Source organism: Macaca thibetana, chromosome 20 (genome assembly GCF_024542745.1).
Source record: "Macaca thibetana thibetana isolate TM-01 chromosome 20, ASM2454274v1, whole genome shotgun sequence".
Classification (NCBI taxonomy): Eukaryota; Metazoa; Chordata; class Mammalia; order Primates; family Cercopithecidae; genus Macaca; species Macaca thibetana.
The window spans coordinates 73,833,102-73,859,642 of record NC_065597.1 but is presented as its reverse complement, the minus strand read 5'-3'; the positions used below and the strand labels follow the sequence as shown (position 1 = coordinate 73,859,642).

General features: G+C 43.9%; 3 protein-coding genes across 14 annotated transcripts in view; 2 read left to right on the top strand and 1 right to left on the bottom strand.

Moving 5' to 3' along the window:
- The window catches only part of NDUFB10 (NADH:ubiquinone oxidoreductase subunit B10), a 197,706-nt gene that overhangs the window by 82,573 nt on the left and 88,592 nt on the right, over positions 1-26,541 (top strand). Inside the window, exon 1 of one of the 8 annotated variants that reach the window (XM_050774586.1) lies at positions 4,154-4,157. The exons of 6 other annotated variants lie outside the window; for them this stretch is intronic. The gene's annotated coding sequence lies outside the window, so the exon portion shown is untranslated. Of the gene's footprint in view, positions 1-4,153; positions 4,158-16,853; positions 16,858-26,541 lie in introns of those variants that run through there. One more of the 8 variants, XM_050774584.1, reaches the window with a different exon arrangement.
- The window catches only part of MEIOB (meiosis specific with OB-fold), a 45,835-nt gene that overhangs the window by 13,625 nt on the left and 5,669 nt on the right, over positions 1-26,541 (bottom strand). For 4 of the 5 annotated variants that reach the window (XM_050774366.1, XM_050774368.1, XM_050774367.1 and 1 more), the window contains exons 2-10: positions 26,126-26,203; positions 23,786-23,843; positions 19,090-19,221; positions 17,495-17,567; positions 14,519-14,714; positions 10,061-10,161; positions 9,195-9,247; positions 9,014-9,109; positions 1,530-1,631 (exon numbers count right to left, since the gene is read on the bottom strand). In XM_050774366.1, coding sequence (XP_050630323.1) covers positions 1,530-1,631; positions 9,014-9,109; positions 9,195-9,247; positions 10,061-10,161; positions 14,519-14,714; positions 17,495-17,567; positions 19,090-19,221; positions 23,786-23,843; positions 26,126-26,194 — 880 coding nt within the window. In that variant the 5' untranslated portion in view covers positions 26,195-26,203. The remainder of the gene's footprint in view (positions 1-1,529; positions 1,632-9,013; positions 9,110-9,194; positions 9,248-10,060; positions 10,162-14,518; positions 14,715-17,494; positions 17,568-19,089; positions 19,222-23,785; positions 23,844-26,125; positions 26,204-26,541) is intronic. The other variant, XM_050774369.1, reaches the window with a different exon arrangement.
- On the top strand, positions 20,786-21,850 carry LOC126944758 (60S ribosomal protein L17-like). Its single transcript, XM_050774601.1, has one exon. It carries the CDS (start codon positions 21,293-21,295, stop codon positions 21,812-21,814), a length of 522 nt encoding a protein of 173 aa, XP_050630558.1. The 5' UTR covers positions 20,786-21,292; the 3' UTR covers positions 21,815-21,850.

The following is a 26,541-nucleotide window of genomic DNA, read 5'->3' as shown; positions in this document are numbered from 1 at the left end:
CTGGTCAAAGCGATCCTCCTGCCTCAGCCTCCCTGGTAGCTGGGACTACAGGCACATACCACCACACCAGGCTAATTTTTGTATTTTTAGTAGAGATGGCGTTTCACCATGTTGACTGGGCTGGTCTTGAACTCCTAACCTCAAGTGATCTATCTCCCCACCTCGGCCTCCCAAAGTGTTGGGATTACAAGAATGAGCCACTGCACCCGACCAGCAGAATCCTTTTAAAAGAAGAGCCTCAACCTAGGCTTCATGGATTTGGGGTCCAGGAACATGACAGTTTATGCAAATTCCACACATGGGTACAAGCACTGCTCTGGGGAGAGGGTCATAAGCTCCCATCAGATAGGCAAAAGGTATATAATATATAAGATGCTCAGGAGGGCATGGTGGCTCATGCCTGTAATCCCAGCACTTTGGGAGGCCGAGACCAGTGGATCACTTGAGCCCAGCAGTCTGAGACCAGCCTGAGCAACACTGTAAAACCCCATCTCTACAAAAAATACAAAAATTAGGCCGGGCACGGTGGCTCACGCCTGTAATCCCAACACTTTGGGAGGCCAAGGTAGGTAGATCACAAGGTCAAGCGATCGAGACCATCCTGACCAATATGGTGACTAAAAATACAAAAAAGGTCGGGCGCGGTGGCTCATGCCTGTAATACCAGCACTCTGGGAGGCTGAGGCAGGCAGATCACAACGTCAGGAGATCAAGACCATCCTGGCTAACATGGTGAAACTCCGTCTCTACTAAAAAATACAAAGAAATTAGCCGGGCATGGTGGTGGGCCCCTGTAGTCCCAGTTACTCGGGAGGCTGAGGCAGGAGAACGGCGTGAACCTGGGAGGCAGAGCTTGCAATGAGCCAAGATCGCACCACTGCACTCCAGGCTAGGTGACAGAGTGAGAGTTCGTCTCAAAAAAAAAAAAATTAGCGGCCGGGCGCGGTGGCTCAAGCCTGTAATCCCAGCACTTTGGGAGGCCGAGACGGGCGGATCACGAGGTCAGGGATCGAGACCATCCTGGCTAACCCGGTGAAACCCCATCTCTACTAAAAAAAAAAATACAAAAAACTAGCCGGGCGTGGTGGCGGGCGCCTGTAGTCCCAGCTACTTGGGAGGCTGAGCCAGGAGAATGGCGTAAACCCAGGAGGCGGAGCTTGCAGTGAGCTGAGATCCAGCCACTGCACTCCAGCCTGGGCGACAGAGCGAGACTCCGTCTCAAAAAAAAAAAAAAAAATAGCAGGGTGTGGTGGCATAAGCCTGTAGTCCCAGCTACTGCGGAGGCTGAGGCAGAAGAATTGCTTGATCCCGGGAGGCGGAGGTTGCAGTGAGCCAAGATCACGCCACTGTACTCCAGCCTGGGTGACAGAGTGAGACTTTGTCTCAAAAAAAAAAAAAAAAAAAAAAAGAAAGAAAAGTTGAAATATAGTAGTTACAGAATAGGAATCTGGTCTTTTACCATGTCAAATCTTTACAGGCCCAATTTCAGCCTTTAAAAAAAATCCAAATATATTTAAAGGGTCACTTACAATTTATGGATTCTTTGAAATAACTTTCAATTTCGTCATCCAGAACATTTGTTTCTTTATTTTCTCGTATAAAATTCAGTAGAATGTTAGCTTCTGGCGTCTCTTAAATTGAAAATGCATAGTAAGTGAAAAGTAAACAGATTAACTTTTAAATCACATTTAAATCATCCAAAATCATTTTAATAGTAAAAAGTGAAGACATGTAAGAATACAATCAAATAGAATATTATGTGGCCATTAATAATCTGATATAGAATTCTGTTAACATGGAGAGATGTACACCACATTACATCTAAAACAGATGTTAGTGAAAAGAGCAGCTTACGTTATAACTTGTGTGGTTCAATACCCTTTTAATTAAAAAATCTACATATGTAAGGGGCCTGGCGCAGTAGCTCACACCTGTAATCCCAGCACTTTGGGAGGCTGAGGCAGGCGGATCATGAGGTCAGGAGATGGAGACCATCCTGGCTAACACGGTGAAACCCCGTCTCTACTAAAAATACAAAAACATTAGCCAGGCGTGGTGGTGGGCACCTGTAGTCCCAGCTAGTTGGGAGGCTGAGGCAGGAGAATGGCACGAACCCAGGAGATGGAGCTTGCAGTGAGCAGAGATAGCACCACTGCACTCCAGCCTGGGAAACAGAGCAAGACTCCGTCTCAAAAAAAAAAAAAAAAAAAGGCCGGGCGCGGTGGCTCAAGCCTGTAATCCCAGCACTTTGGGAGGCCGAGACGGGTGGATCACGAGGTCAGGAGATCGAGACCATCCTGGCTAACACGGTGAAACCCCATCTCTACTAAAAAATACAAAAAAAACTAGCCGGGCGAAGTGGCGGGCGCCTGTAGTCCCAGCTACTCGGGAGGCTGAGGCAGGAGAATGGCGTGAACCCGAGAGGAGGAGCTTGCAGTGAGCTGAGATCCGGCCACTGCACTCCAGCCTGGGTGACAGAGCAAGACTCCGTCTCAAAAAAAAAAAAACAAAAAAACAAAAAACAAAAACAAAAACAAAAACAAACAAAAAAAAACTACATATATAAATGCAAAATTATCTGGAAGAATATATATGAAAAAATGATTCTCTCTAGACAGTGGGATTGTAGGTGATCTTTGTTTTCCTTGTTTATGTTTTTATATATTTTTTCTGAATTTTATATGTATTTCTTTACTCAGAAAAAAAAGGTTTTCTTTTTTCTTTTTTTTTTTTTTTGAGACGGAGTCTCGCTCTGTCCCCCTGGCTGCAGTGCAGTGGCGCGATCTCGGCTCACTGCAAGCTCCGCCTCCCGGGTTCCCGCCATTCTCCTGCCTCAGCCTCCCGAGTAGCTGGGACTACAGGCACCCGCAACCGCGCCCGGCTAATTTTTTGTATTTTTTTTTTAGTAGAGACGGGGTTTCACCAGGTTAGCCAGGATGGTCTCGATCCCTGACCTCGTGATCCGCCCGTCTCGGCCTCCCAAAGTGCTGGGATTACAGGTGTAAGCCACTGCGCCCGGCCAAAAAAAAAAGATTTTCAAAAGGCAATTGAAATATATAAAACAGGCGCTATAAAAAGCCTTGCTCCCCACGTTGGGACATGAGTGTGCAAGGGTCGGGGGTGCTGTGCCAGAAGGCAGGAACGTGTTTGGAAAGAGCTCCCCCATGATGCCCTTAGACCCCAGGCCCAGCCTCTGGCACGTGATTGTTAATTACCCCAGGACCCTTTGAATATTCTACAAACTGTCCTGACAATGTCTGTACTTTCCTAACTCCCCTGGGAAGATGTGGGCGTTTCTTCCTCCTTGCTCCCAGAATACAAGTCTTCTACCTGTTCTTTCTCAGAACTAGGTTGTCAAATCCTAGCTGGCACGCGGTGTCCCACGGGATGACTGTCCTCACATCCATCTGACCAGCCACTCATCTCCTTCCTTGTTCCAGAAATTTATATTATCTCAATTCTTGGCAAGTAAAAGGCATTCAAGAATATTGATAAGGTCATGGGCGAATGAATGAATGTAGAACTCTATTAACTTGGAGAGATGTGCACCATGAATTGCTGTGCTTCAGATGGGAGCATCTGCTGGAGCGAGACCACAGAAATCCAGCCAATGAGCTTCCTGTGATGGGGGCTGGCAGGGATGGGTGGGTACCAGCACTGCAGGTTCTCACTGACAATAAGGTTATCCTGACTGTCAGAGACAGGCAGGAATTGTGCCCTCCCTATCTGATAAGCACCCTCAGGGCAGAGAAAGAAACAAGGGAATCTTGACATCCTAGTGAGGATGAACACAAGCCATTTAGGGCTTCTTAATTTCTATAAGGCAGGTGTAGCCCAGGAAATTAAAAGTAAAACTGATATAACTATTTACAATAGCAAAGACATGGAACCAGCTCCAACGCCCATCAATGGTAGACTGGATAAAGAAAATGTGGTACATATACACCATGGAATACAATGCAACCATAAAAAGGAATGAGATCATATCCTTTGCAGAGACATGGATAAAGCTGAAAACTATCATTCTCAGCAAACTAACACAGGAACAGAAAACCAAACACCACATGTTCTCACTCATAAGTGGGAGCTGAACAATGAGATAACAAGGACACAGGGAGGGGAACAACACACACTGGGGCCTGTTGGGGAATGGGGGGTGAGGGGAGGGACAGCATCAGCACAAATAGCTAATGCATGCAGGGCTTAAAACCTAGATGACGGGCTGGGCGTGGTGGTTCACGCCTATAATCCCAGCACTTTGGGAGGCCGAGGCGGGCAGATCACAAGGTCAGGAGATCAAGACCATCCTGGGCAACATAGTGAAACTCCATCTCTACTAAAATACAAAAAATGAGCCAGGCATGGTGGCACACGCATGTAGTTCCAGCCACTCAGGAGGCTCAGGCAGGGGAAGCACCTGAACCCAGGAGGCAGAGGTTGCAGTGAGCCAAGATCACACCTTTGCACTCCAGCCCGGTGACAGAGTGAGATTCCATCTCAAACAAAAAAAACGAAAACCTAGATGACAGGTTGATGGGTGCAGCAAACCACCATGGCACATGTAGACCTATGTAACAAACCTGCATGTTCTGCACATGGATCCCAGAACTTAAAGTAAAATTTTAAAAAAAGTAAAGCTTATATAAACAAGCACACAAATTCATGCATCCTTGCGAGTATTCTCCTTTAAATTTGTTTCCTTGACAGAATAAATCCAAGAAATCTAGATCTGCTGCACAACATGGTAGCTATGGTTAATAACATATTACATTCTTGAAAAGTACTAAGAGAACAGATTTTAAGTGTTCTCACCACAAAAAAAAAAGTATGTGAATTAGTGCATATGTTAATTAGCTTGATTTAGCCATTCTGCAATGTATACATATTTCAAAACAACATATTGTATAAAATAAGTGTATTCGGCCGGGCGCAGTGGCTCAAGCCTGTAATCCCAGCACTTTGGGAGGCCGAGACGGGCAGATCACAAGGTCAGGAGATCGAGACCATCCTGGCTAACACGGCGAAACCCCGTCTCTACTAAAAAAAAAAAAAACACAAAAAATTAGCCGGGCGAGGTGGCGGCGCCTGTAGTCCCAGCTACTCGGGAGGCTGAGGCAGGAGAATGCTGGGAACCCGGGAGGCGGAGCTTGCAGTGAGCTGAGATCTGGCCACTGCACTCCAGCCTGGGCGACAGTGCGAGACTCCGTCTCAAAAAAAATAAATAAATAAATAAAAATAAATAAAAAATAAATAAATAAATAAATAAAAAAATAAGTGTATTCAATTTTTTTGTAAATTAAAAAGTTAACCAATAAATAAATTTTAAAAATGTATCTCCTTAAGAAGGCATTTTTTCTAATGATGTTGGTTACTGCTCAAAATACTGTGACTTTTTTTTCTTTGAATCTGTAATCAGAGCCAAATGCACAACATCCTAAAATACCTGTCTCATCAATTAGATCTTGAGTTTTTTATATCATGGTACAGTCAAGGTTGATCATCTTTTCCATCAGACAAATCTGTCTTTTAGAAACTTTTCCAGCTCAAATTTACCCTTAGAGGGTGAAGATTTTACTATCACTGGTATTACTAAATGTAAGAGTAATAGGTCGGACGTGGTGGCTCGTGCCTGTAATCCCAGCACTTTGGGAGGCCAAGGCAGGTGGATCACTGGAGTCCAGGAGTTCAAGTCCAGCCTGGCCAACATGGTGAAACCCTGTCTCTACTAAAAACATAAAAAATTAGCCGGGCATGGTAGCAGGCACCTGGGCAACCCGGGAGGCTGGAAAAGGAGAATCGCTTGAACCCAGGAGGTGGAGGCTACAGTGAGCCAAGATTGTGCCACCGCACTCCAGCCGGGGGGACAGAGCGAGACTCCATTTCATTTAAAATATATATATATATTTTTTTAATATATATAATAAACTATTTTTATTAATAAGTTATTTCTAATAGCAAACCCAGGGTGCAGAAGCTCACGCCTGTAATCCCAGCACTTTGGGAGGCTGAGGCGGGCGGATCACAAGGTCAGGAGATCGAGACCATCCTGGCTAACATGGTGAAACCCCATCTCTACTAAAAATACAAAAAATTAGCCAGGCGTGGTGGCGGGCACCTGTAGTCCCGGCTACTCAGGAGGCTGAGGCAGGAGAATGGCGTGAACCCAGGAGGCGGAGCTTGCAGTCAGCCGAGATCGCGCCACTGCACTCCAGCCTGGGCGACAGAGTGAGACTCCGTCTCAAAAAATAAATAAATAAATAAATAAATAAATAAATAAATAAATAAATAAAAAATAAATAAACCATACATAGTGCCTCCCTCCAGGAAAGAAAAAATTGAAGAGTGTCCCACTATTGTCCTAAGTGTTAATAATAGACTATCGTGTGTCACCATCAATTTCCAACAAAGCAGTCAGAGCAAACCTCTCAGAGCTGAGTCAGATGCTGTCACTGCTCTGCTCCAAACCCCAACCTGCTACTCCATCCAGAGTAGAAGCCAGCATACTCTAACAGCTTCCGAGGCCTTCTTCATGGGTGCCCCATCCCTTCTCAGAACAGCTCCTGCTGGCCTTGAACTCCTGGGCTCCAGCCACACCAGCCCCTCGGTGTTTCCCTTCGTTAACCCTTTAGCTTCCACATCAAGTCTTTGCTCAAACGTCACTCTCCCATGCAGCGTGCCTTGTGGAAAATCACACATGCTGTGGCTCTCTAGGTCCTCCTGACTGTGTTCCACCTGTTCTCCTTAAATATTTCATAATTCATGGACATATTATCTTCATTATTTATTCTCTGTCTCTCCCTGCTGGAGTGTAAACTCCATGAGGGTAGAAATATTTGTCCATTTTGTCATTGCACCCCAGAACAGCACCCAGCACACAGCACGTGCTCAGTAAATGAGTTCACTGAAGAGCAATTTGGGGCATGCACATCATCTCCCATGGTGCTGCCTTCAAGGAGACAACCTCCATGTGTTGGATGTGCAAGGTTCAGAGTACTCATATAAAAACCAGAGTCTCATTATTTGACACCATTCCTCATAGTAATTCTATCTTTTAAAAATGCTGATAATGGTTTGGTCAAAAGCACACATTGCTTTATAATTCTGTCACTGCTGATGCTTTGTCAGACCAGCAGAGGGAGCTTATGTTTTAAATGATACACTACGTACTCTACTCACAGCTTCCTGAGATGGCGAAAGATTCATTACTCCATTTCTTTGGCAGTTCTGGGATGATGGTTACGTCTGCACTATAAAGCACCCTGGGAATGCTCACAGGCACTAACGCCTCATCTCCCCAGTCTGGCTCCCTTGATTTCATGCTGTAGTAAACTGTAACTCCTTTAACAATAACTCCAGGGGATCATCTGGGCATTTAATGTGCAGTTATGAGCTAATGATACTATACAGAGAGTACTGTGTGTGTGTGCGCATGTGTGCATGTGTGTTATCAATGTCCTAGCAGTAAAAGTTATTTGAATGTAGCAAAACTGAATTTACCTATTAATCAATAATTTAGCATCTGAGCAACAAAACTGATCTCTCAAAGATCATCACAATGAATTATACTTTAAAATTTAATCTGGTTTTTCACTTTTATTTATTTTTTATTTATTTATTTATTTATTTATTTATTTTTGAGACGGAGTCTCGCTCTGTCACCCAGGCTGGAGTGCAGTGGCGCTATCTCGGCTCACTGCAAGCTCCGCCTCCCGGGTTTACGCCATTCTCCTGCCCCAGTCTCCCGAGTAGCTGGGACTACAGGCGCCCGCCACCTCGCCCGGCTAATTTTTTTGTATTTTTAGTAGAGACGGGGTTTCATTGTGTTAGCCAGGATGGTCTCGATCTCCTGACCTCGTGATCCGCCCGTCTCGGCCTCCCAAAGTGCTGGGATTACAGGCTTGAGCCACCACGCCCGGCCTTCACTTTTATTTTTTGAGACAGAGTCTCGCTCTGTCGCCAGGCTGGAGTGCCATGGCACCATCTCAGCTCACTGTAATCTCCGCCTCCCAGGTTGAAGTGATTCTCCCGCCTCAGCTTCCCGAGTAGCTGGGACTACAGGCACGTGCCACCACGCCCACCTAATTTTTATATTTTTAGTAGAGACAGGGTTTCACCATGTTGGCCAGGATGGTCTCAATCTCTTGACCTCGTGATCGGCCCACCTTGGCCTCCCAAAGTGCCAGGATTACAGTCATGAGCCACCACGCCAGCCTTTTCTGTTTTTTTTTTGTTTGTTTTTTTTTTGAGACAGAGTCTCGCTCTGTCGCCCAGGCTGGAGTGCAGTGGCCGGATCTCAGCTCACTGTAAGCTCTGCCTCCCGGGTTTACGCCATTCTCCTGCCTCAGCCTCCCGAGTAGCTGGGACTACAGGCGCTCACCACCTCGCCCGGCTAATTTTTTTGTATTTTTTAGTAGAGACGGGGTTTCACCGTGTTAGCCAGGATGGTCTCGATCTCCTGACCTCGTGATCCGCCCGTCTCGGCCTCCCAAAGTGCTGGGATTACAGGCTTGAGCCACCGCGCCCGGCCTGTTGTTTTTTTTTTTTTTAAGACAGAGTCTTGCTCTTGTGGCCCAGGCTAGAATACAATGGCACGATTTCAGCTCACTGCAACTTCCGCTTCCTGGGTTCAAGCGATTCTCCTGCCTCAGCCTCCTGAATAGCTGGGATTACAGGTGTCCACCACCAAGCTCAGCTAATTTTTATATTTTTAGTAGAGACTGGGTTTCACCATGTTGACCAGAATGGTCTCGAACTCCTGACCTCAGGTGATCCACCCTTCTCAACCTCCCAAAGAGCTGGGATTACAGGCATGAGCCACCACATCCAGCCTCACATTTCTTTAGTAAAGATATCAAAGTTCATTGTAAGTTTTTTTAAAAGTTATATAAAGTAATTTTTACTTCTAATTTGAATTAAATCCAGGCTGAATTTTCATTCTTAAATATACTGTACAAATATTGAAATGTGTTCAGTCATTTCCAAAGGGATAAAAAATTTCACAAAGTTTTTTTACCTGGATTAGTTGTAATAATGGTTTTTGAGATTACAGTTGCTGTCATGCAGTTCCGAAATTTGTCAAAACTTATTCTTACATCTGAGACAAATATTACTGTTTGGGAAAAAAGCCATTTACAATTATTACATGGGGGGATATAAAATTACAAATATTGGACATAATCATTTAATGATGATACCTGTTTCTCGTGGCATCCAGCTCTGTGCAAGTAGAATGGATTCATTATCCCAACTGCATTGTTTAAAAAGAAGTAATACAAATTGAATACACTAGAAAAAACTGATAGTGACACATTATTTACAACAATGAAAGAAAGCTTCAGTGGCTGGGGTCAGCCATCCCCAAAGTGGTCAAAGACCTCCTGGTCTTAAGGATACCAGCTTCCTCCCAGGGAGAATTTAATATCTCCATGAGCGAACATTCCTTCAACACACACTCTGCTCTAGTAATACTCTGCTCTGCCAATTCTTTATTTTTCTAACAATCACTCCAGGCTAGTTAGAACTAAAGCCTAAAAACTTTAAAGTCACACTTTCAGACCCTGAAGTGTCCCCCAGTGGATATCAAGGTTCAGGGGCCTTGATGGGTTGAAAGCATTTTTCAAATCATTTCCTTTGGTACCCAGGCATCAGAGGTCTAGACAATGCCTTGTTGTACCTGACAGTGCTTCAGGGTGCAGTCCCCGCCCTGGCCCACATGCCCTGTGCCCTGCCCTGCTCCAGGATACTTTCCAGGAAGCACAGAGGGAAAGTCTGGCTTGTTCCATGGGACCTAGTAAACCACCATTTGTTATAAAACAGAATTCAACAATAAAACTGGTCACAGTGGAGTCCTCCTAAGCAAGTTCCATGCCATCTAAAGACCTCATTTTAAGGGGGTGTCTATAACAACTCAACATTCAAGAGTGAGGTTTATTTTTTAAAATATCATTCATCTCCTATCATTATCCTCTCGATATGAAGTCCATCATATTTTTGATAAAATGAAAATATCCTGGTGATAACAACAGGGATTTCACAATTTGGAACAGACGTCGGTGGTTACCATGTCATCGCAAAAGAAGACTCTGTTTCATCATAGAGTCTAACTTCACACCTCTGGCCTTTTCTCCGGTCTGAAGTTGTAAAGTATTTTGGCTCTCCAACCTTAGAAATGGAAAGAAATCATTACTCTTCACCTGTATGTAGAAGTATTTAAGTATTTTTTTTTTTTTTTTGAGACGGAGTGTCACTCTGTCGCCCAGGCTGGAGTGCAGTGGCCGGATCTCAGCTCACTGCAAGCTCCGCCTCCCGGGTTTACGCCATTCTCCTGCCTCAGCCTCTCGAGTAGCTGGCACTACAGGCGCCCGCCACCTCGCCCAGCTAGTTTTTTTTTTGTATTTTTTTAGTAGAGACGGGGTTTCACCGTGTTAGCCAGGATGGTCTCGATCTCCTGACCTCGTGATTCGCCCATCTTGGCCTCCCAAAGTGCTGGGATTACAGGCTTGAGCCACCGCGCCCAGCCCCTTTAAGTATTTATTGATTAAAATACTCAAATGTTCACCTTTTAAACACCAAATTAGAAATATTAAAATAGCAAAAACCAGTAATATATAGTTGATTATTTTAAAGCATCTTCTATATCTTTTTTTTTTTTTTTTTTTTTTTTTTGAGAGGGAGTCTGGCTCTGTCGCCCAGGCTGGAGTGCAGTGGCCGGATCTCAGCTCACTGCAAGCTCCGCCTCCCGGGTTTACGCCATTCTCCTGCCTCAGCCTCCCGAGTAGCTGGGACTACAGGCGCCCGCCACCTTGCCCGGCTAGTTTTTTTTTTTGTATTTTTTAGTAGAGATGGGGTTTCACCATGTTAGCCAGGATGGTCTTGATCTCCTGACCTCGTGATCCGCCCGTCTCGGCCTCCCAAAGTGCTGGGATTACAGGCTTGAGCCACCGCGCCCGGCCAGCATCTTCTATATCTAAACTACATGTACGTAGCTAAAGTTGTAAGTTACACAACACTTTGAAGAGACACAAGGGGACAGGTGCTTGAAGTACAGACTGAAAGTCTTTTTTTTTTTTTTTTTTTTTTGAGACGGAGTCTCACTCTGTCGCCCAGGCTGGAGTGCGGTGGCCGGATCTCAGCTCACTGCAAGCTCCGCCTCCTGGGTTCACGCCATTCTCCTGCCTCAGCCTCCCGAGTAGCTGGGACTACAGGCGCCCGCCACCACACCCAACTCATTTTTTGTGTTTTTAGTAGAGACGGGGTTTCACCGTGTTAACCAGGATGGTCTCGATCTCCTGACCTCGTGATCCGCCCATCTCGGCCTCCCAAAGTGCTGGGATTACAGGCTTGAGCCACCGCGCCCGGCCCTGAAAGTCTTTACAACATGTCACAACAAGGCTCCATGACAGGCCCCCTGGGGCATCTACGTGGACTCCTCGAGGGCAGGGAGTGTGTTTCCAGCACGTGTGTGTCCCCATGGCTCAGTGTGGAACCCAGCATGAGTTCATGTGACTGAATGGACTCAGCCTTTCCGGGGTCAGCATCTCCATCTTCTTAGCAAACATCAAATATAGCATATCTGTGGTATAAAAAGTATCCACAGGAAACAAACAAACAAAGGATACGTCCTCTGCCTTCTCCCCAGAACTACGGTGGTAAGAGCCACATGCGGGATACACAGGAAACTCTGACACTTTCCAATTCTGTCCATTGTGGGGTGAGATGATCAAAGAAGTGGAGATGTTCTCGCCCATTAAAGCAAGTAAAAAAAAAAAAAAAAAAAAAGAGTTGAACCTAGGACCCCTCTCTCCACCTGGTAGCTTCTCATGTGGGAACAGCAGGCGCCTCTGAGAGCTGCACAGCAGCAGGTCCAGCATGGACAGTCACTGGCCACCCCCCACCACTGCCACCACTGCATCTGTGGTGCCCAGAGAAAGGGACCTAGAAAGGACAGCCAGAGGCTGAGAGGTCAGCCTAACATCTGGGGTTGGGGAGATGAAGAACACTGTATAAAAAGGAGTTTTAAAGTGAAACAACAGTGGACATGAGAGGAAGAAACAACAGGTTAAATGAAAGTGTGAAGAGTGGCCAGGTACGGTGGCTCATGCCTGTAATCCCAGCACTTTGGGGGGCCGAGGTGGGTGGATCACAAGGTCAGGAGTTCGAGACTAGCCTGACCACTATGGTGAAACCCTGTCCCTACCAAAAATACAAAAATTAGCCAGGCGTTGTGGTGCATGCCTTTAGTCCTGGCTACTCGAGAGGCTGAGGCAGAAGAATTGCTTGAACCCGGGAGGCAGAGGTTGCAATGAGCCAAGATCATGCCACTGCACTCCAGCCTGGGTGACAGAGCGAGACTCCTTCCCCCCGCCAAAAAAAAAAAAAAAAAAAAAAAAAGTGTGAAGAAAAGGAAATGTAAGAGGGCTGAAAGCCAAAGTGGAGACAAAAGGCATGAGAAGAAGTGACGTGACACATGAAAGGTGCCAGACTCACAGAGGGTGTGGGAAAGCTGCCAGTTTCCTGCTTACCCTACTGTATTCACTCAGGGTTGTAGACAATTCCTACTTCATTATAAATGTAATAGCACTGTCTAGAACTTGGGGAAATTGCAAAAAATTGAGCACTCATTTGAACAACTGAATAGGACTGAACTTAAACTGCCTACAAAGTGACCTCTCCTGTTTTTCAAGATGATCATATAACAGGCTTATTCCTTCTCCCTAAAGTATACAGATGCTCCCCAGGCGGCAGGCATGGCCTCCACAGCTGAGGCCCTGCCAACTGAGAGGGTCACATTCTCTCAGTCAGTCACCATTTAATATGACAAGCAATTCACGTTTACTTACATGAACTATCATAAGCGTGTGAGTGGTTTTTGTGGTTGTTGTTGTTTTTGTCTCTTGACTATCATCCCTCTGTATATTAAAAGATTATTCTTGCCCCTTTATTTATTTATGTATTTATCGACCCAGAATCTCGCTCTGTAATCCAGGCTGGAGTGCAGTGGTGCCATCTCAGCTCATTGCAACCTCTGCCTCCTGGGTTCAAGTAATTCTCCTGCCTCAGCCTCCCAAGTAGCTGGACTACAGGTACCTGCCACCATGCCCAGCTAATTTCTTTTTTTTTTTTTTGAGACGGAGTCTCACTCTGTCGCCCAGGCTGGAGGGCAGTGGCACAATCTCGGCTCACTGCAACCTCCACCTTCCAGGTTCAAGTGATTCTCCTGACTCAGCCTCCCAAGTAGCTGGGATTGCAGGCACCTGCCACCACACCCAGCTAATTTTTTTTTTTTTTTGAGATGGAGTCTCTCTGTGCTGCCCAGGCTAGAGTGCAGTGGCATGATCTTGGCTCACTGCAAGCTCCACCTCCCAGGTTCATGCCATTCTCCTGCCTCAGCCTCCGGAGTAGCTGGGACTTAATTTTTGTATTTTTAGTGGCGACGGTGTTTCACCATATTGGCCAGGCTGGTCTCGAACTCCTGACCTTGTGATCCACCCGCCTCAGTCTCCCAAAGTGCTAGGATTACAGGCATGAGCCACTGTGCCAGACTTTTTTTTTTTTTTTTTTTTTTTTTTTTTTGAGACAGGGTCTCCCTCGATTGCCCAGGCTGGAGTGCAGTGGCATGATTTTGGCTCACTGCAACCTCAACCTCCCAGGCTCAGGTGATCTTCCCCCTTCAGCCTCCCAAGCAGCTGAGAATACAGGTACATGCCATCACACCCACCTAACTTCTGTATTTTTTTAGAGACGGAGGTTGCCCAGGCTGGTCTTGAACTCCTGGGCTCAAGTGATCCATCTGCCTTGGTCTCCCAAAGTGCTAGGATCACAGGTGTGAGCCACTGTGCCTCGACTAATTTTCATGTACTTTATTTTGTGAAATTTTACCATTGAGGCCTGTATGTCAATCTCTGCCTTATGGCTCTGGTCTGTCCAACTACAGAGCTCAGAACTTGCTACAATAATTCAGACAGATACTGATGCACCAGAAGGGAACACCCCTGTGGTGCCCCACGGAGTGCCATCCTCCCCTGCACTTCACCAGCACAGTCCCACTCCACCTATTAGACCACGGAGCCCCTATGGCAGGGCAACGTGTATTCCCACTCCCTCCCCGGTTTCTGGGCAGCTCTGAGCACAAAGGCACAGAACCAATCCCTTAACTTACTCAACTACGCCCCTTCAAGGAAGATCGTGGAGATTTTCGAGTCAATAAGCTTACCCTTTTCATTTTCATCTTTGTTTAAGCAAAGTATAAAAAGCTGTCCTATAGTTAGCAGATCATTTATGAGCAGAGTGGAACACTGCATTTTGCATTGAAATACAATTTTATTTTACTACTCATCCACAGATAAAATGCTACTTTCCCTTTAATGAGAGGTGTTACTGTTTTCTTAATTCAACATACTACCAAGATACAGAAGACAAGTTACCCCAGCTGATCATGACCACTCCATCCCAAACACAAATCAAGTGACCGCAACACCCCTGACAAATTGCACTTGGCTTTGTTGGGGTTTTAACTTACCGACTTCACAGCTGCCAGCACGTTAATAATCCTCCCATTAAGACTGTGTCCATTTGCAACAATGTCACCCAATGAATAATAATCATGAGACTCTTTAACAGGTAAATGTATCAAAGAAAGTAACTTTGTGTCCACTTCGTAACTGGAACAAACTTTTACTGTTGAGTGATTCTCACTGAGCAATAGTTTACAGTTGCTAAATTGCAAAAAACACAAGAAAGTTATATGAAAGTGATTTTTGGATAGAAAAATATTTCCAGGTTCACATTTAAACTACATATTTGGTTGAAATTTAGACAATACTAATACATACTTCTTACTCTTAGAAACACTGAATAATGCGGCAAAACATTTTTTGTTTACAGTGCACTTTCATTAAGGAAATGTTTTGAGAATCGATTCGTGTTGGAGTTCTAAGCATACCATTTGTCCGATCTTGCCCAAGACTCTGCACTTATTTCCTCCTCCAAAAAAATAGGAGCATAAAAGCACTCTGAAACTTTCAGGGGTTATGCAAACCTAAGGACTGGTTGTTTCTCTCTCTCATGGACTTGGCTGTTCTGCCTTAGTGCCTCAGGTCAGGGACTGTGTTTTTTCTACCCCTGCTGAGCTCTGCATGGGGCAGACGCAGAACACTGGCACAGCGAGCCCGAAATGAGGAGCTGTCCCTCCCGCACCCAGTCCCTGACGGCCCTTGGACTCTGTGCCCCAGCAGCCCCCTAACCCAGCCCCTCCTCCTCCCCACTGCTCGGCCTCACTTACCTACCTCATCACTTCTCTCCCACGCCACTGCCTTGCTCTCCTAACTAAGCTTCATTCCCCTACAGTCCATCCTCCACAAGCAAAGTGATCTTCCTAAATCACAAATATGAAAATGTTATTTCCCAGCTCAAAGACTGTCTGTGGCTACCAGTCACAAAGGCAATAATTTGGTATGAAAGCAAAGCTGTCTGTGAAATACCTCTGCTTCTACCTTAAGCTTCTCCTCCTGCCCATGCCCTGCGTTCCAGCAGTATCAGACTATTAACGTTATGAAACTGATATTCCTAGATGAAAAATAGTAAAACATCAGCAGTTTAATATGGCTCAACCTAATATTAACTGTTCTGGAAAAGACAGGAGGTTTCCTGTTTCTTCCCTCTACCAAGAATGTTCTCTCCATCTAACCATCCATCCATCGCTTCCATGAATACTGAGAATCTGTTATATGCCAGACCCCATGCTAGGCACAAGGGATACAGGTGGTGAAGAAGGCAGACAAGACCTTTGATCTCATGAGGTTCATATATGTGAGGGGGAGACCCAAGAACAATGAATTAATCTCGCCGGGTGCGGTGGCTCACGCCTGTAATCCCAGCACTTTGGGAGGCCGAGGCAGGCGGATCACAAGGTCAGGAGATCGAGACCACGGTGAAACCCCGTTTCTACTAAAAATACAAAAAATTAGCCGGGCGCGGTGGTGGGCGCCTGTAGTCCCAGCTACTCAGGAGGCTGAGGCAGGAGAATGGCGTGAACCCGGGAGGCGGAGCTTGCAGTGAGTCGAGATTGCGCCACTGCACTCCAGCCTGGGCGACAGAGCGAGATTCTGTCTCAAAAAAAAAAAAAAAAAAAAACAAAACAAACAAACAAAAAAAATCTCAGACGGTGACTTGGGTTATGGTGACAAAAACCAGGGCAAAATCCCAGTAATTGATCATTAGCGCTACCACAAACAGAGTAGATGGGGAAGGTTGAAGAAGATGACGTTTAAGCTGTGAGTCAATAACCCAAAGAAGCAAATAATCAAACAGATGGGAGAATGTTCTATGCAGAGAGAGAACAGAAAATACAAATGTTTGGCCTGGCGCAGTGGCTCACGCCTGTAATCCCAGCAATTTGGGAGGCCGAGGCAGGTGGATCACTTGAGGTCAGGAGTTTGACATCAGCCTGGCCAACATGGTGAAACCCTGCCTCTACTAAAAATACAAAAATTAGCTGGGCGTGGTGGCATGTGCCTGTAATCACAGCTACTTGGGAGGCTGAGGTGGGAGAATCGTTTAAACCCAGGAGGTGGAGGTTATAGTGAGACGAGATTGCGCCACTGTACTCCAGCCTGGGCAACAGAGTGAGACTCTGTCTCAGTAAAAATAAAAAGGAAATACAAAAGTTCTTAGTGCAGAATGAGTTCACAGTGTTCATGAAATGTAAAGAAATTTACTGTGGCTACAGAGAAACGAAGTTTGAGAGTCTGGCATAAGATGAGGTCAGAAAAGAAGGTGGAAAGGGGTCACAATTGATGTGAGTGTCAATGCCATAGACTGCCATGCCCACCGAGAGCCCTTTACAGGCTGGTACAGGGGCACAGCCACACCCTTCTCTCCAGAACTGCCAGACCCGCCTTTGAGCTGATGCTCTGCCCCACCCTGGGGGTTTGGGGAGTGGATGGACTACAGCCAGGACACTACTCTAAGGGGCCACTGCCACTCCAGAGCTCCCTCCTGGGCTCCTGCTGAGGCTCCAGGTGAACCCACTTCTCTGTTCACCTTCTTCCCTGCCTAGCCTTCCCCTGAGAGCTCACCCTCAACCAACCACTCCCACAAGAGTCCTCCTCTCAAGCTCCGCTTCGAAGGAATCTGCCCTAAGATGGTAAGCCTGTGAGTAGAAGGATATCTTGATATGAAAAAAGATAGATGTAATTTCCAAAGTTTATCTTTTCTTCTCAGTTTTAACATGACAAAGTCAAATTTTAGTAAATCTAAGAATGAGAATCAAAGTACTAAACCAAAGCCATTTTTCATGTGACTCTGTATCAAAGTAAATTATGTCATAATCAAAGATGAATTTTGTAAGAGAAAATTAAACTCCTCATTTTTACTGAAATAGAAACAGAACACTTTTAGTAAGATCTCTGCTAACCTGACAGAACATTATTAGTAATGATCATTCTGGCACAATCTCTGTGCCAGAGGTTGATCTCTGTGCTAGACAGATGCTTACCTAGGAGTTGCAGGGCTGAATTTTTCTTCTCTTTCTATTTCCTTTCTTTGGATCAGGGGATTTTCAATTATCACTAAAACAGAGGACAAACTATGATGATATTACAAAACAGTAACAAGATAAACACACTAATCCTAAATAACATCCTGTTTAATGTATAATCATCACTGACTCTAGGCTTTAAAAATTCCTCACCTCATTCCTCTTCTCCACCATCAACATATAACATATTTTGATACTGAGATGTCAAAATCGAAATATTTATCTCCATATGTAACTAATATTTCAGCATTTATTCAAGGGACGTCTATAACTATACTGGGCCCTCTGAAGTTTGTGAAGCTTTCTGCCTTCATAGTCCATGCGTTCACTGACCCTATTATTCAACTACAGAGATACCATACACTGTCCTGAAAGTTAATAATACAAAGCAATATATAATTAGGTTCTAAATAACTGATATGGGGAGTGGGCTGCTTGAGACCACAGTATTAAAGAAGAGTGTTTTCATTACCTGCATTACTCTTTTCTCTTTTTCTATCGTGAAGGAGAGCTAGTATACATGCTTCCTTGTTGCTTTTATGAGGCTAGGGCTCACAAAAGTTATCTGTTGAGTGACTAAGTTCCATACTTTATACTAGGTACACTATCTCATTTAATATTTACAAAAACCTAAAGAGGTATTAGTTCATAGTTGAGACCCAACAAGATTAAGAAATTTTCTCAAAGCCATAATGTAAGTAAATGTTGGAACTGGGATTTGAATCTAGACCTCTGTGCTTTCAAAGTCTCCTGTTCTTTCTACTATACGAGGCTGTTCTGTCAAAGAGATACTAGGGTGAGTAGAAGATGTAAAAGATTTGGTATTTCAACTAAAAGTAAAGTTCCTTAAAATCCCATTAACAATTCAAATATCAGTTTTTATCAAATCTATTCAGTGGTCAAATGTCAACTTTTATCAAAATATATTCAGTGGCCATTTTATATGTCTATAGAAAGATAACCAATAATAACAATAATATGGGTTGATGCAAATTGAAATATGTAATAAACCAAAGACAGTAAGGTTATCTGGTAAAAATATAACGATCATGTTTGTATGCTTTAAGTAACATTCTGAATGCTTTGCACTGCAGTCTTGTTTTTTTTTTTTTTTTTTTTTTTTGAGACAGGGTCTTACTCTGTGACCCAGGCTGGAGTGCAGAGGCATGATGTTGGCTCACTGCAACCTCCACCTCCCAGGCTCAAGCCATCCTCTCACTTCAGCCTCCTTAGTAGCTGGTACTACAGGCCCACGCCACCACGCCCAGCTAATTTTTTGTATTTTTTGTAAAAATGGGGTTTTGCCATACTGCTCAGGCTAGTCTTGAACTCCTGGACTCATGCAATCCACCTGCCTCGGCCTCCCAAAGTATTGGGATTATAGGCATGAGCCACCACGCCCCACTACATTATACTATTAACACTTGACTTTTTCTGGTAAAGTTCTTGAGAATTATGAACTGTGTCTCATTTCAACTCCTTCACTGTAGTTACCATAAACATACCACAGGAATAATACAATGGAAAAAATTTAAGAATCAATGCCAACTTACCACAGTCACCAACCCTAAAGCTGTCAGAAAGAGACTTGATGTAATCTTCATTGCCCCAGGAAGCTGCATTTACAAAATGTGCTGGTGAATCCCGAATGGTGAAGCTGAAAGTGTACCTTTCTGATCCAATATCTAAGGGAAAACCAATGCTTTTATTTTTCTTTTTTTTGTTTTTTTTTTTTTTTGTTTTTTTTTTCTGGTTTTTTTTTTTTTTTGAGACGGAGTCTGGCTCTGTCGCCCAGGCTGGAGTGCAGTGGCCGGATCTCAGCTCACTGCAAGCTCCGCCTCCCAGGTTCACGCCATTCTCCCACCTCAGCCTCCTGAGTAGCTGGGACTACAGGCGCCCGCCACCTCGCCCGGCTAGTTTTTTGTATTTTTTTAGTAGAAACGAGGTTTCACCATGTTAGCCAGGATAGTCTCGATCTCCTGACCTCGTGATCCACCCGTCTCGGCCTCCCAAAGTGCTGGGATTACAGGCTTGAGCCACCGCGCCCGGCCTGCTTTTATTTTTCAAATGAAGAGTTTCAATCGCTTCTCTGCCTTTGGTGTCACATGAAAAGTTTCATTTCAATTACAAACAAATGATTATTTCTTTAATCAAATGACTATTGATTATGATAATAAAAACACTCAAACACATGGAACAAAATGTTTTCAGATGTATATTCTATAACATTATGCTTCCAGGAATTTCAAACTGAAGTGGTAACAGGTTGCCCTGCCCCCTTGCTCCCTTCCCTGGTGATCTGTGTATTTGGAGGGAAAGACATGTAAACTTGAGCCATCCAGGTATTACCTTAGGTTCTCCTTTTCTCTCTTACTGTTGTTTGAACCTAAGTCATAATTCAGATCTAAATAGTTATTTCAGTCCCAGCTACTTGGGAGGATGAAGCAGAGGGACTGCTTAAGCCCAAAAGTTTAAGGCTTCAGTGAACTGTGACTGCACCACTGCTCTCCAGACTGGGCAACAGAGCAAGACCCCATCCCTAAAATAAAAATAAAAATAGGCTGGGCGCCATGGTTCACACCTATAATCCCAGCACTTTGGGAGACCGAGGTGGGTGGATCACCTGAGGTTAGTTCAAGACCAGCCTGGCCAACATGGTGAAACCCTGTCTCTACTAAAAACACAAAACTTAGCCGGTGTGGTGGTGGGTGCCTGTAATCCCAGCTACTCGGGAGGCTGAGGCAGCAGAATTGCTTGAACCCAGGAGACGGAGGTTGCAGTGAGCCGAGATCCAGCCTGGGTGAAAAGAGAGAAACTCTGTCTCAAAAATAAATAAATAACTAGTAATCAAATAAAAATAAAAATTGGCCAGGCACAGCAGCTTACCCCTGTGATCCCGGGGCTTTGGGGGGCAAGGTGGGAGAATCACTTGAGGCCTGGAGTTCAAAACCAGCCTGGGCAACACAGAGGGACTCCATCTCTACAGAAAATGTTAAAACGAGTGGTGGCACTCATCTTTAGTCTCAGCTGCTTGGGAGGCTGAGGAGGAAGGGCTGCTTGAGCCCAGTTTAAGTGTGCAGTGAGTTTTGAATGCACCACTGCACTCCAGTCTGGGAAGAATGAATTCAGGGTGTTCATGAAATGTACACCCAGGCTGGAGTTTAGTGACGCGATCTCTCAGCTCACTGCAACCCCCGCCTCCCAGTTCAAGCTATTCTCCTGCCTCAGCCTCCCGAGCAGCTGGGACTACAGGCGCACACTACCATGCCAGGCTAATTTTTGTATTTTTTTTTTAGTAAAAACAGATTTTGTTTTTTGTTTGTTTGTTTTTGAGACAGAGTTTCGCTCTTGTCACTCAGCCTGGAGTGCAATGGCATGATCTCAGCTCACTGCAACATCCGCCTCCTGGGTTCAAGCAATTCTCCTGCCTCACCTTCCCAAGTAGCTGGGATTACAGGCACCTGCCACCGTGCCTGACTAATTTTGTACTTTTAGTAGAGACGGGGTTTCACCATGTTGGCCATGCTGGTCTCGAACTCCTGACCTCGTGATCCGCCTGCCTCAGCCTCCCAAAATGCTGGCGTGAGCCACTGCACCTGGCAAGATGAGGTTTTTTAGCAGAGGTGGGGAAGAACAGAGTGAGACCCTGTCTCTAAAAAAAATAAATAAATTTTAAAAATAATAAAACCTCTTTCCCTAAGCAGCCTGAGGTAATCTGTGAAAAGGGTTCGCTATTCACTTGACCTGGAGAACCCCATGAAATCATGCAAATCAAGAGGTTCCAATCTTCCTGTTCACTTTAAGAACACTCGTGAAACCGCTCAGGCCATCAAGGGTATGCATATACGAAAAGCCACCAAGTATCTGAAAGATGTCACTTTACAGAAACAGTGCATACCATTCCAACGTCACAATGGTGGAGTTGGCAGGTGTGCGCAGGCCAAGCAGTGGGACTGGACAGAAGGTCGGTGGCCCAAAAAGAGTGCTGAATTTTTACTGCACATGCTTAAAAACGCAGAGCGTAATGCTGAACTTAAGGATTTAGATTTAGATTCTCTGGTCATTGAGCATATCCAAGTGAACAACGCACCTGAGATGCACCGCCGGACCTACAGAGCTCATGGTCGAATTAACCCATACATGTGCTCTCCCTTCCACATTGAGATGATCCTTACTGAAAAGGAACAGATTGTTCCTAAACCAGAAGAGGAGGTTGCCCAGAAGAAAAAGATATCCCAGAAGAAACTGAAGAAACAAAAACTTATGGCACGGGAGTAAATTCAGCATTAAAATGAATGTTAATAAAAGGAAAAATAATTAAAATAAGTTATTTCAAAACAAATTATGTGCTACTTAATGAGGACCACTAGGGGTCAGCAAATACTTTTTTTCCAAAATAGAAATTTCATATTGGTTTTGCTAATTAAAAATTACAACCTGGCTGGGTGCAGTTGCTCCTGCCTGTAATCCCAGCACCTTGGGAGGCCAAGTGGGTAAGACTGCTTCAGCCAAGGAGTTCAAGATCAGTCAGGGCAACAAAGTGAGACCCTCTGTCTCTACAAAAAAATCCAAAAATTATTCAGGCATGGTAGCATGCACCTGTGGTCTGGGCTACATTGGAGGCTGAGGCAGGAGGACCACTTGAGCTCAGAGTCGAGGCTGCAGTGAGCTGTGTTCACATTGCTGCACTCCAGCCTGAGTGACACCGAGACCGTATCTCAATTTTTAAAAAAAAGTAATATAGCCCAACATGCACGCAAATTATGGACATATTCTGAACTGTCATAGTGTCTACCTCTAGGGAGAGGACTAGGATGGGGAAAGTGAGGAGCTGAAAAGGGGAATTTTACTTTTCAACTCTATGACCTTTGGTACTGCTGGAATGTTTTATGAAAATATAATGTTGTATGTACAATGTTTTAAGTCAGTAAGCATACTTCCTCCAAAAAAGGAATATCACAGATGTCATCATAAAAAGAAGCCAAACAACACAGAAGCTTTACTCCTTCCCTCACAGTCTGATAGGTGAATAACCATGTTTTTTGTTTGTTTGTTTGTTTGTTTTTGAGACGGAGTTTCACTCCTGTTGCCCAGGCTGGAGTGCAATGGCGCCTTATGAAGTTTGGTAAAAAGATATATAGACTTTCTCAAACTATTTATTTAGTAATTCTGATCTAATTAGTTAAGATGAAACAAAGTGCATGCACAAATGATAAGAGTACCAGATGACAGCTTTGTATTTACCTTAAAGATAAAAGCATCATGCCTGTAACCCCAGCACTCTAGGAGGCTGAGGTGGGATGATCACTTGAGCCCAGGAGTTTGAGACCAGCCTGGGCAACAGAGCAAGACCCTGTCTCTACAAAAAAATTTTTTTTCAATCAGCCAGGCGCTGGCCGCGGTGGCTCACACCTGTAATTCCAGCACTTTGGGAGGACGAGGCAGGGAGATCACTTGAAGTCAGGAGTTCAAGACCAGCCTGGCCAACATGGTGAAATCCCATCTCTACTAAAAATACAAAAATTAGCCGGGCATGATGGCATGTGCCTGTAATTCCAGCTATTTGGGAGGTTGAGGCATGAGAATCGATTGACCCCGGGAGGCAGAGGTTGCAGTGAGCTGAGATCGTGCCATTGCACTCCAGCCTGAGTGATAGAGCGAGACTCCATCTCAAAAAAAAAAAAAGCGGCCAGGCGTGGTGGCTCACGCCTGTAATCCCGGCACTTTGGGAGACAGAGGCGGGTGGATCACGAGGTCAGGAGATCGAGACCATCCTAGCTAACACGGTGAAACCCTGTCTCTACTAAAAACACAAAAAATTAGGCGGGCGTGGTGGCGGGTGCCTGTAGTCCCAGCTACTCGGGAGGCTGAGGCAGAAGAATGGCGTGAACCCGAGAGGTGGAGCTTGCAGTGAGCCGAGATCGCGCCACTGCACTCCAGTCTGGGAGACACAGTGAGACTCTGTCTCAAAAAAAAAAAAAGCAGAGAGAGAACACATGTGCTCATATATACATATATATGCACATATGTATATATACATATATATATAGAGAGAGAGAGAGAGAGAAAATGTGGGAGGGAGGGAAAGAGAGAGCCTTGAATCAGGTACTTGACCATCCAATAGAGAGCATGACCATTGCTCTTAAGGAGTTAAACAGGCATAGAAAAATTAATCACTTAAATATACTTTGTTGTAGTCATAAGCCAAAGTTGATGAAAAATGAAGCAAAGAGTTAAATAGAACTCAGCTTTTTCTGTCTGGAAAGCCTTTGACATCTGTTTTCCCAATAACTACACCAATTACTTTCTGAAAAACAAAAAGGTTACAGAAGACCAATATTAAACACAGATGTACATGGTAAATTTAATTTCATGGGTTTGTTATACTTTACTGGCTCTAACAAACATTTCTGACTTGGAACATTTAAATGTATTTATTCCATGCAAACATCTAAAAGAAGTTCATAAATGTTCAATTCCACAAGGAATAGTACAAAGTAATCCAAAAGTTAACTACTATTATAATCACTTAATTCTTAGCATGTTTCTATTTTATTTTCAATCACTAGATGGAGCACAATAACTGCCCTATGCTATCAATCCTTATTGAATTTATCCAAAGCTCATGTATAATGCAATTTAGTTTGCCACGGTCTTCAAAGCTTTCCTTTATATAGGGTTTTCTAACAATCCACATAAAATAGCTTAGCTTCCTAATCCAAACATGCTGGACAGTAATATAAATCAGACTGTAACAAAACTTATATTTTGCCACTAATAAATCTAAATCCTAAAGTCCTAGATCTTAAACCTCAGAGATATTAACATCTCCTTAAAATGTTTAATGTTCTCTTCAGTGACTACTGAAGAAAAATTTTAAATGCGTTTTAAGAAATAAAAATGGGCCGGGTGTGGTGGCTCACACCTGTAATCCCAGCACTTTGGGAGGCCGAGGCGGGTGGGTCACCTGAGGTCATGAGTTCAAGACCAGTCTGATCAACATGGTGAAACTCCATCTCTACTAAAAATACAAAAAATTAGCTGGGTATGGTGATGGGTGCCTGTAATCCCAGCTACTCGCGAGCTGAGGCAGGAGAATCGCTTGAATCCGGGAGGCAGAGACTGCAGTGAGCTGAGATCCTACTATTTCACTTCAGCCCGGGCAACAGAACAGGACTCCATCTCAAAATAAATAAATAAATAAAAATAAAAACAAATAAATAAAAAATAAAAATGAATACCTTTTCTGAAAGGAAAAAACTAAACTTATTTTGCTAATTGCAGCAACTGATTTTAACCTTACAATAATCTGTGACATTTACATTACAATCAGGCTTTTAAGACTCCTACATTCTAGCTGAGCTATCAGCTAGCCTTATTGCTTATTTAGACACATTGGTATTATTTCTTCAATTCCTTATACATGCAGATCTCACTGAATTTTGTTGGAAAATCCAGCTGATGGAAATGTTGGGTAAAACTTTCTATCTGAAGAGACCATTATTAGCAAATAGTTTACCTTTCAAGAAAAACTATAACAATTGTTTTTTTTAATATTTATAAATTTTAAATTATTAAAGTTATATGTAAATGTATTCCATTGTAAGAAATCCAGTTTGCAAAAGCAAAATATAGTGACTGCTCAGGGGCAGGGAAGGTAAGGGTGTGTGGTAGTTGCTTTACAATAAGTTCTTTAACTTATAAGATGATTCCACCCAGTTTTTTTTTTAAATAAGTAACAGTTGAGGTGTGTTCAAAATCACTGAATTCCCCTATAACTACTGCTCAAAAAGTCAATTTTCACATAATAATTTCAGAAAACACACCTGTTATAAACCTTGTATCATAAAAGCAGCATAATGTCAAATACTTAGACCATAACTTCGATAATTTGGTTAGAAAACTGCTACTGCTGAACCAAATGGGTTTTTTTTGTTTTGTTTTGTTTTTTGTTGTTTTTTTTTTTTTTTGAGACAGAGGCTCGCTCTTGTTGCCCAGGCTGGAGTGCAATGGCGTGATCTCGGCTCACTGAAACCTCCGCCTTCTGGCTTCAAGCGATTCTCCTGCCTCAGCCTCCTGAGTAGCTGAGATTACAGGCATGAGCCACCATGCCCAGCTAATTTTGTATTTTTAGTACAGACGGGAGTTTCTCCATGTTGGTCAGGCTGGTCTCGAACTCCCAACTTCAGGTGAAACAGCTGTCTCAGCCTCCCAAAGTGCTAGGATTACAGGTGTGAGCCACCGTGCCCGGCCTGGTTTAATTTTACAACGCTAAATTTGAGCATGAATTAAATTTTTCACTTTATTAAATATTTAATTAAAATAATACATCTATTAATCATTTTGAACAATTACTAGTCATATCTACAATCATATCTTCTACTCTACATACAAATAAAGATTAATTTTCATCTAGGTGGCATAAATACAAAGAAATTTTGGTATACTTAATATCTAACAATTATACCAATGCAATCAGTATCTATATACTTGTCCATTATAAAAGCATGTGTTGAATGAATAATGTTGATGCAATTTTATCACATAAGATTTTGTTAGTGAGCAAATCACCACATCATTGAAACCTACCAGATTAGCCATATTTGGCTGCAGATCTGAAAGGGTAGTGAAGGTCCTCGTTGCAAAGGAGTTTGCCATTTTTTTAATCTGCATTTTAGAAAATATAATTTAGATATATAAACTGAATAAATGAAATAAATCATGAAAAATTCCAAGAGTTTAAAATATTATTTAGGGCCGGACGTGGTGGCTCACACCTGTAATCCCAGCACTTTGGGAGGCTGAAGTGGGCAAATCGCCCGAGGTCAGGAGTTCAAGACCAGCGTGGCCAACATGGCAAAACCTCATGTGGAGCGGGAGCCAGTAATCCCAGCTACTCAGGAGGCTGAGACAGGAAGAAGTGCTTGAAGCTGGGAGGTGGAAGTTGCACTGAGCCAAGATCACACTACTGCACTCCAGCCTGGGCAACAGAGCAACGCTCTGTC